General features: G+C 37.7%; 1 protein-coding gene across 1 annotated transcript; it reads right to left on the bottom strand.

Annotated features, from left to right (window-relative positions):
* Window positions 1–832: 832 nt before the first annotated feature.
* LOC141144397 (forkhead box protein D5-A-like) lies at window positions 833–2,075 on the bottom strand. Its single transcript, XM_073630085.1, has one exon. The coding sequence runs from the start codon at window positions 1,993–1,995 to the stop codon at window positions 964–966; it is 1,032 nt and encodes a 343-aa protein (XP_073486186.1). The 5' UTR covers window positions 1,996–2,075; the 3' UTR covers window positions 833–963.
* Window positions 2,076–11,270: the final 9,195 nt, after the last annotated feature.

Genomic DNA, 11,270 nt, shown 5'->3' on the forward strand with positions numbered 1-11,270 from the left:
AGGAAAATATCAAGTACTTTTTAACATTGTGCCAGGCACCAATAATACTAATATGCTATGATTGTTACTGCTATTTTTGGTTGAGATAAATATTTTCCAATGGTTTTATTTTGATAAATGAAAAAAAACAATTTTCCCAACTATAGGTTTCTTCGTCAGTAATTAAAGCACTCATTTGCTAAAGGAGTCAATTTTACCCAGCCTCCGCTCCCAGGGATGGGGGTAGAACTGATCTTGATTGACTATATTTTCAGTGCTGGGATACTTATATATTTAACATGAGGAACATAGCAACATATCAGCCAAGCACATGTGAGAAATGTAATCAGTGAATCACCAGTATGTGATATGCCCAGTGAACAAATAATAATTACTCTAACCTCCTAGGTCATTTTTCATTTTAAATACAATTATAGGCCTGTGCTCTTATTTTGCAATGCATATTTTTTAAAGTAAATGATATAATATTTCTGTTTCCTCAAATAAAAGAATACAAACATCTATTTTAAATTTAAAAGGACTAAATGAAACCACCCATTTTTATAACTATTAAAAAGTTTAATTGTATGGACTTACCACACATGTTATTAATCTCTGACAATAAATACTTTATAGATATGTACATTTCAATAAGCAATAGAACATCAAAGAAAACAGGACAGCCATGCAAACATTTAAATACAACACTGTACTCACAGAGAGTCAAAAAACAAAACAAAACAAAAATAAAAAAACACACAGCAACCACGAATATCCATCCCTTCCTCACCAACTGTGTATTTTAAGTCCTGATTATAGCAATGCAGTGAGGAAAAATGTGGGGTTATATAGAACAGTACATTAATAAATAATTTTCTCTAGATCAGACATTGGTCCATTAAATACAAGCCAAAAGCAGCGCAGTAAGTGTGATTGCTCAGGTTTAGTTGCTGTTAAATCTAGGACAGTATATACGTATATACATCAGAAGCTAGTGGGGAACCTCATATGGCAGTACTGCCGGGCTCCATAGGATGATACCAGAGGTCCAGCATTTATGTTAAGTATAGCTGGCAGCATGGAAGCTGACCTTTGCTGAAAATGACTATAGTTCCAGGACTGGTGGAGGTCTGGGACAGAAACTTCTGGCTCCTTGGTTTTCTTCATAATGCTCTCTATGCTGAAGGAGCATTTGTTTGGAGGATGTTGGTTGCCCAAAGCCTGGGTTTTGAGCTGTATATTTAGTCCTTGGATGTTGCTGGGGAGTTTCCCCTGAGGCATATCCTGGTAAGGGATCTGCTGGTGTGCAGGGATCACTAGTCTTTCAGTTATGGGCATCGGGGTTACAACATGAGGATGAACATATGTCTGTGGGTGAAGAGCCCTGTAAGGTCTGTAGTAATGAAAGGGAGGGTAGACCATCAAGCTTTCTTTGATGAATTCGTTGTGGTGTCTTTTAAATCGTTTCCTCCTCCTGAGGAAACTTCCATTATCAAACATATCTTCTGAAGCTGGGTCCAGGGTCCAATAGTTTCCTTTGCCTGGGTTGCCCGGTTCCCTGGGGATCTTGATAAAGCAGTCATTGAGGGACAAGTTGTGCCTAATGGAGTTTTGCCAGGCTGGGAATTTGTCTTTATAATAGGGGAATTTATTGCTGATGAAGTCACAGATTCCGCTGAGGGTCAGTTTTTTGTTTGGACTCTGTAGAATAGCCATGGTGATCAAGGCGATGTATGAATATGGAGGTTTTACCAAGGTCCTTTTTGATTTACCTCCAGTGTTCATGGTCTGTTCTGTAGACTCACTCTCTCCAGATGAGTCACTCTCTGACTCTCCACAGCTGGATTTGGTGGGAGACATCTCAGTATCCATGTCTGAAGATTGAGGCTTTAGGCAGAAATGTTGCTGGAAGCCACAACTGTCATCTTCTCCCAGAATATCAATTTCATCTTCCCCATCTGAAATCCTTGAGAAGAACTGCTCCTCTGAGTTATTGGTCTGTTGGAAGAAGCTCATGGCCACAGGTGACCGTCCAAAACAGCTATGGGGAACTGTCTGGATGGTAATCTCTGCGTTGTCTTGTGGCTGACCAGGATCTCTGAAGGAATTCCCTCACAGCCTCCTCTTATAAGCAGAGCTGCACTGAATTCCTGGTCACTGGTCTCTTCCCTGAAGACACCCAGCTCTGTCAGGCAGTCATCTGCAATTGAATTGGAGATAATCTGCCAGCTAAGCTTTTATGAGAGGGTCCTGCACCTGGGAAGGAGGGACTAGGTCAACAAAAGTGGTGGTCCAGAGGATGGGAATTAACACTTGCTGTGCACATCAATAGACTCTAGCAACTTTCATTATTTACAACACATGCAATGGTTTGTTAAGCTCACTATTGTGGATCAATGTTTGTCCAGGCTGTTTACACTTTTTGTGGCTAAAGAACTGAGCTTTCAATGATTTTCTATGCATTCATTTTATCCTCTTCATTGAAAAGCTTTGCTTTTTTTTGGAAACTAGGCATGCATTTAGCAGGTATACATTACATTTATGTCACAATCCAGTTATATTACTTATTTATCCTTATTTCAGACATTTAATGAAGATTAAAAAATCCATATTTTAATGATTATATTTATATACACACCCCACATTTTGCACACATTTAAAAACAATATGCATTACACAACTGAGATATAGACCTTACTCTGTTACTATATGCCCTGAAGAATGTTATAGTAATGGAAGGGCAAACAATTGTGTCTTTTTATTTTATAGGCTTTTTTTATTTTAACAGATCAATGCCATACCAAAATTCATGTTTCAATTCCATAATAATACATTATATTATTGTAAAAAAATGTTGTAAACTATACAAATATATGGTATATTTGTTGTTATATTTGTTTTCCTCTGTTATGTATACTACTTTTTGAGCTTTTAAAAAATAACTTATGAAATATCCTGGTTAGCTGTGATCACACTATTTTTGTATAATTTTAAGTGCGGTAACAATAATAATAATAAAAATCTGATTACTACGCCATGAAAAAATGTGTTCATTTTGTTTATGTACCATTAAATACATCAAAATTAGATAAATAAAATACAAGTATACACATTTATTAGTGTATATATATTATATATAAACCCTGAACTGAAAAATATAAATAATTTTCCACCATAAATATCTGGAAAATCATTTATATACAAATCTATTTGTTTAGTTTTACAATTTTGCATGCAATAGACAACATTAGCCACCAAGCTCTGCATATGAAGACAGAGGAGGAAATGGTTCGGCAAGTAGGGTTTACTGATCACCACAGGAGAGCTTTCATGAGCAGATAGCAATAACAACTAAAAAGAGCTCCATTCCTCTACTGGACAATCTGCATGGGGTCCACACTGATCTCAGTTATAGCCTATCCTTTTGGGGTTTTTTTTGTTTGTTTTTTCTTAAGATACAGAAAACAGCTATAGTTAAACTATATTAAATTGCTAAAGTGGTACTTTCTGGGGACTAATATCCATCTTACATTCACAGAGTTATAAAATAACCCCAACTGGTCTGTTGTAAGAAGCCAATGGGCTGAGATGGATAGCTAGAACAGTTACGATAAACTGCCGGGATGGTAATGTACATTATGTGGCTGGACCAGGATCACTGAAGGAGTTCCTTCACCCCCTCCTCTCATAGACAAAGCAGCACTGAATGCCTGGACACTTGTCTCTTCCTTGAAGACACCCAGCTCTGTCAGGTAGTCATTTGCAATTGAATTTAAGATAAATAATAGACTGATTAAAAGATAGATAGATATGTGCTTCTTTGTTATATTTAACTGGTAAATATGTGTTAAACATTTAATCCTCTCTTTATAATAACTTGGTGATGAACTGATGATGATGTGTGAGAGATATCTACACAATTTGTGATCTATTGGTTTCACTAAATACCCTGAAAAATGTTACATTAGTGGAAGGCAAACCATTGTCTCTAAAATAGCTTTTTTTTTTCCTTTTTCATTTTACAGATAAAAGATCAATTAAATATCAAGTTATCTGTTTCAACTACAATTTATATTATTGTACGAAATTGTACAAACAATTTATAAATCTATTATTGCATTTGTTCTTCCTCATTATGTATATACTTTTGCTGAACTTAATTTTTTTTTTTCAATTCAAATCATTGATTAGCATGGGTAGCTGTAAAAAAATAAATAAATACATATTACACATATATATACACACACACACACACACACACACACACACACACTGAAGAATGTTGTCATTATTTGTGCAATATTCTTTTCAACAATTAAATGTATTGAAACAAAGCAAGAAGATGTAGAGATGTTTGTAGTAGTTTTACATTAGTATTTGTACTTGTAGTCTAAGGTTTAGTATACAGCAGTAATGACCCTAATTTGTAGCCTCTCTTTGTAGCCCTGCTTTGAGTTGATTTTGATGTTTTCGGTGTGCAAAGACCAGAAGCTAGGCTTGAGTGCATGTGTAATAGGTCTGGATTTGAATGGAACAGCTACTTTGCATGTGAAGTGTCCAAACCACGCCTGCTATTAAAATTATGTGTGTTTGTAAAGTTCTAAAGTCTTGCAGGTGGTTTTGGCAATGGAAATGATAGGAAGGAATGAAAGGAGCTGCAATGTAAAAAAAAGCCTGCAATAAGGGAACATTAACCACTGAGTTCTGCATATGAAGACAGAGGAGGAAATGGCTCCACAACGAAGGTTTACTGATCACCACAGGAGGGGGCTTTCATGAGCAAATAGCTAATACAACTGAAAAGTCAATCAATCCTGTACCAGCCAATCTGCATGGGACTCACACCGTTCTCAATTAGACCTCTGTTATTTTAGGACCCAGAGAACTACAATGCTATAAAAGACATAACAAAATATATCTGCTGCAAATGAAATGATACACTTTTACTCACATATATTTTAGTTTATCTGTTATTTCATTGGCTTTTAACCTTTTAGATGCCAAATGAAATGTTGATTTTTCATAACATGGAAAAAACATGCACTTTCCCCTTGCAAAATTTCATGAAAACCCATAAAATAAAAAATATATTCAGTAGGAAGCAGAGGACGTGTAGAATAAAAAGCTGTTGCTGGAAATTTTAATGCTTCACAATATTTGCACAAATGTTTTTAAAACCTATATTTTCAGTGAAAATATATTCAAATGAATTTTAGTGCACAAAACACAATATATTGATTTTGTATCTATAAGTAAATAGATGCCAAATAGGTCAAAATGTTATAGATGATATGCAGTGCTATATTATATGCTCAATCTACCTATAAAACGTTTCTGAAAATGTGCACATTTGGGGACATTTATTTATATAATAAATTAGACGCACATAAATTATTCAGGGATAGATTGAGGAATTAATATAACACTTTATATCATATATGAAATCTTAGCAGCTTTATCTGTATCAATACTATATACTGAGTATTTATTTTTGGATTTATTTTATAGAATACATAGAAATATTTTTACCAAATATGTCCCACCTCAAAATTGCTTGCGTCTACGAAACAGCAAAAAGAAAAAATACAATGTCCAAAATTATCCATATGCACCACATCAAAAACCTTTACATCTTATTAATATAGTGTCAGCCATAAATAGTGGCCCTAGGTTTATTCCTCTGTCCCTGTTGTGCACAGCAACACCCAATATGTGGTGAGAAATTTGTGTTTATGAATGCATGTGTGTCCTAGGAGTGCACATAATTACATGTGTAGAGTGGGGTCCTTTAATTTGTATTATTTTTAAACAAGTTTTTATGTCTCTAATTTTTTTTAAATTTCAAAGGGGCTGATAAGCCCCCTATGTGAGAGTATTGGGCAGTGACAGGTTCTTTTTATGGAGAGAATAAACCCCTAATGTCTCCCCTTCATTTTCACAAAAAATGTCCGCTGGAGAGCAGTCACTACTGATGTCTGTAGAAGTGAGCACGTGGCTTTAGGGATCTTTACCACATTTTTCTGTTTAGCCAAAAAATGACATATTGCCAGCCATGACATTTTTTTTTTTTGTATTCTTTATTTATAGAAAAAGCTCCATGACATATTTGCGTGGACAAATGAGTCTCTTTAGTAACCCTTCTCATAAACACATATTAGATAGTATAGAGAAATGGTAACACCCTGTCAAGCATTCGTTGCTGTCTGGGTCACCACTGGGTAGATTCACTATCTCCATTTGACCTGAAAGTCACTAAAACCTGCACACATGCTTTTACTCCCTAAAACAACACTGGCAGCGGCAGCATGAATAAAGAAAAATAAAACAGATTTCCATATTTTTTTAGTATATCTTACTGCTATTTTTTGTTTTTTTTAATGTGACATGATATTTCGAAATATCATATAGGTCTTCAGCCCACAAATATCAATAGGAATTCAGCCCACAGAGAAATGTATCAGAATACATCAGAAATATTTCCATATTAACCATGTTTAAAGTTTATGTAAAGATGAAACATTTTTTTAGTCTTGATAAAGGAAGGGTTAAGCTGGCCATACATGATTTGCTTCTTGTTTGTAGTTTTTCACGGGCTGAGTAAAAAAAAAAAAAAAAATTATTCCTCCATCCACACAAGTGAGGTGGATAAATGAATGTCCCCTACTGGGACATTTTATTCTAATAGCAGGACTGCTGTCAGAATACACTGATCAGCGGCTGCAGCTGTCTGATCGCGAAAAGTTTTTCAACAAGTCAATCTAACGATCAACTTTGTCGAACAGGCATGACCCCACATGGATCAAAATCCAGCAAAACCCTGCTGGACTAGTAAAATTTCAATACATATATGGCGAGCATTAAACTCTTTGTAAAGTTTTTATTGTGGCATGTCCTGGTGACCAAAGTCACAGGACAGAGAAGCATGGGAAATACAACAATTTGCATTTGTTGCCAGAACAGGAGTTGAAGGTAGATCTTCCAATGACAATAGCCTGATAAGGTAATCATACTAATTGTGAAGAGAATTCATCTTAGGTACAATTGGTAAAAGTAATTAGTCTGCCCTGATGAGTCCCTGATTAAGTTTTCTGGCCGCTTGTCATTCAAACAGTACCTTCCCGGCAAGCGTGCCAGATACCGGGTCAAGATGTATAAGCTCTGTGACAGGGCCACAGGCTATACATGTAGTTTTATGGTTTACGAGGGCAAAGATAGTCACATAGTGCCGACAAACTGCCATGACTACATAGGAAGCGCTGGCAAGATTGTGTGGGACTTGGTGTCACCCTTATTCGGAAAGGGGTACCACTTGTACGTGGACAATTATTACACGAATGTGCCACTTTTTAGTCACTTGTTTGATCATCAGATTGGAGCATGTGGAACCGTGCAATCTAATCGCAGGGGCTTTCCCCAGTGGCTTGTAGATTCCCGTCTTAGGCTGCGGGAGAGAGCCTGCTTGAAGTGTAATAACTTGCTCGCTATGAAGTGGAGGGATAATAAGAATGTTATCGTTCTTACCTCCCTTCATGCAGACACGACGGTCCAAATTACTACGGCGACTGGTGTTGTGGAGAAACCCCTCTGTGTCCACGAATATAACCAAAATATGGGAGGGGTGGACCTCAATGTCCAGTTGTTGGCGCCGTACCTAGTTGCTCATAAGGCCAGACGCTGGTACAAGAAAGTGTCTATTTATTTATTTCAATTGACTTTGCTGAACACTCATGTGCTATACAGAGCTTCAGGACGGACTGGATCCTTCCTTAAATTCCAGGAAGGAATCGTCAGAGCCCTTCTGTTTCCAGACGGTGCTCCGCCTCATCATCCCCAACCAAATGCAGTAAGCCGGCTCCGTGAGAGGCATTTTCCTTATGTCCTCCTGAGTACCCCTACCCAACGAACCCCCTCAAAAAATGTTGTGTCTGCAGCAAGCGAGGATATAGGCGTGACACCCGCTATTATTGTCCCTCCTGTCCTGACAATCCTGGTCTTTGCATTGGTGAATGTTTTGAACGCTACCATGCACTAGTTGAGTATTAGCATAGGGTACAGCATTGCACAGACTAGGCACACTTTCACTGGGTCTCCCAAGATACTTTATTCTATTCTATGTTTTATTGTTATTATGTTTTATCATGTTTTCTTTTCAGGTATACAATTTTTTATACTTTACTGTTTACTGTGTTTTATTGTTAACCATTTTTTTGTTTTCAGGTACGCCATCCAGCTGCAGCACGGATTTATTTATCTTGACAGCAACAGCGCTTGCTCCTACGATACATAAAGCCGTGAATCCAGCGCTGTCGGAGGTGATTTCACCACCACAGTTAAAAAAAAGAGCCTATATGCCGAAGCACGGGGGCAGCAGGGGCAGAGGAGCAATTTTCTCCTACCTTTTGCGGGTGGATGCCCCCATGCTTCGGCATATATATATATTTTAGGCACATGTTGCGTTAAAAAATGTTTTATTTTTTACTATGTTTTTTTTGTATTTGCTTTGCAGGTATGGTATATCTCACTGTTATACTGTAATGTTACTTTGTTTTATTGTTAACCATCATTTGCTTAGCAGGTACGCCATTGACAGCAACAGCGTTTGCTCCCACGATATATAAAGCCATGAATCCAGCGCTGTAGGAGGTGATTTCACCACCACAGTTAAAAAAAAGAGCATATATGCCGAAGCATGGGGGCAGAGGAGCGATTTGCTCCTAACTTTTGGGGCGGACGCCCCCATGCTTCGGCATATATAAATGGTACATGTATGCCCATCATTAGAAGTGGGTGGATGAAGGGAGGTATTCTAATGGTGGGCATACCCACCAATCAATCTCTTTTTTTTGTTCAGCCCACAGGCTGCATGAAAAAAAAGATTACAATATATGCCCAACAAGGGCCAGCAACATACTGGTTTGTTGCTGGACTTTGAGTGGTTATACCTGAACGATGGCTGCAGATTTAGGTATCATCTTGGTATCATTCTTTTCAGCCAGCGGTCGGCTTTCATGTAAAAGCAACCCTAGTGGCTAATTAGCCTCTAGACTGCTTTTACAAGCAGTGGGAGTTAATGTCCCCTCCCCCCCACCGTCTTCCATGTTTTTCTCTGGCTCTGCTGTCCCAACAGGCAACCTAAGAATGCAGCTGGTGATTCGGCCAGCTGACCATAGAGCTGATCAGAGACCAGAATGGCTCCAATCATCTCTATGGCCTAAGAAACCAGAAGCTATGAGCATTTCATGACTTAGATTTTGCCGGATGTAAACAGCACCATTGGGAAATTGGGAAAGCATTTTAAACAGTTTAAAAATAAGATAAAAAAGCAAAAAAAAAGTAAAGAAAAAAAAAAAAGCACCCCTGTCCCCCCTGCTCTCCTGCAAAGGCGAACGCAAGCGTCGGTCTGGCGCCAAATGTAAACAGCAATTGCACCATGCATGTGAGGTATCACCGCGAAGGTCAGATCGAGGGCAGTAATTTTAGCAGTAGACCTCCTCTGTAAATCTAAAGTGGTAACCTGTAAAGGCTTTTAAAGGCTTTTAAAAATGTATGTAGTTTGTCGCCACTGCATGTTTGTGGGCAATTTTAAAGCATGCCGTGTTTGGTATCCATGTACTCGGCCTAAGATCATCTTTTTTATTTCATCAAACATTTGGGCAATATAGTGTGTTTTAGTACATTAAAATTTAAAAAAAGTGTGTTTTTTCCCAAAAAAATGCATTTGAAAAATTGCTGCGCAAATACTGTGTGAAAAAAAAATGAAACACCCACCATTTTAATCTGTAGGGCCTTTGCTTTAAAAAATATATAATGTTTGGGGGTTCAAAGTAATTTTGTTGCAAAAAAAAAAATATTTTTTCATGTAAACAAAAAGTGTCAGAAAGGGCTTTGTCTTCAAGTGGTTAGAAGAGTGGGTGATGTGTGACATAAGCTTCTAAATGTTGTGCATAAAATGCCAGGACAGTTCAAACCCCTCCTCCCCAAATGACCCCATTTTGGAAAGTAGACACCCCAAGCTATTTGCTGAGAGGCATGTTGAGTCCATTGAATATTTTATATTGTGACACAAGTTGCGGGAAAAAGACACATTTTTTTTTTTGCATAAAGTTGTCACTAAATGATATATTGCTCAAACATGCCATGGGCATATGTGAAATTATACCCCAAAATACATTCTGTTGCTTCTCCTGAGTACGGGGATACCACATGTGTGAGACTTTTTTGGGAGCCTAGCCGCGTACGGGACCCCGAAAACCAAGCACCGTCTTCAGGGTTTCTAAGGGTGTAAATTTTTGATTTCACTCCTCACTGCCTATCACAGTTTCGGAGGCCATGGAATGCCCAGATGGCACAACCCCCCCCCCCAAATGACCCCATTTTGGAAAGTAGACACCCCAAGCTCTTTGCTGAGAGGTATGGTGAGTATTTTGCAGACCTCGCTTTTTGTCACAAAGTTTTGAAAATTGAAAAAAGAAAAAAAAATACATTTTTCTTTTCTTTCTTAATTTTCAAAAACAAATGAGAGCTGCAAAATACTCACCATGCCTCTCAGCAAATAGCTTGGGGTGTCTACTTTCCAAAATGGGGTCATTGGGGGGGGGGGGTTGTGCCATCTTAGCATTTTATGGCCTTCAAAACTGTGATAGGTAGTGAGGAGTGAAATCAAAAATTTAAACCCTTAGAAATCCTGAAGGCGGTGATTGGTTTTCGGGGCCCCGTACGCGGCTAGGCTCCCAAAAAGTCCCACACATGTGGTATCCCTGTACTCAGGAGAAGCAGCAGAATGTATTTTGGGGTATAATTCCACATATGCCCATTGCATGTTTGAACAATATATCATTTAGTGACAACTTTTTGTAAAATATTTTTTTTTTTGTCATTATTCAATCACTTGGGACAAAAAGATTAAATATGCAGTGGGCTCAACATGCCTCTCAGCAATTTCCTTGGGGTGTCTACTTTCCAAAATGGGGTCATTTGGGGGGGGGGGTGTACTGCCCTGCCATTTTAGCACCTCAAGAAATGAAATAGGCAGTCATAAACTAAAAGCTGTGTAAATTCCAGAAAATGTACCCTAGTTTGTAGACGCTATAACTTTTGCGCAAACCAATAAATATACGCTTATTGACTTTTTTTTACCAAAGACATGTGGCTGAATACATTTTGGCCTAAATGTATGACTAAAATTGAGTTTATTGGAATTTTTTTATAACAAAAAGTAGAAAATATCATTTTTTTTTTTTAAATTTTCGATCTTTTTCTGTTTATTGCGCAAAAAATAAAAAACGAATATT

Source organism: Aquarana catesbeiana, linkage group LG01 (genome assembly GCF_042186555.1).
Source record: "Aquarana catesbeiana isolate 2022-GZ linkage group LG01, ASM4218655v1, whole genome shotgun sequence".
NCBI lineage: Eukaryota > Metazoa > Chordata > Amphibia > Anura > Ranidae > Aquarana > Aquarana catesbeiana.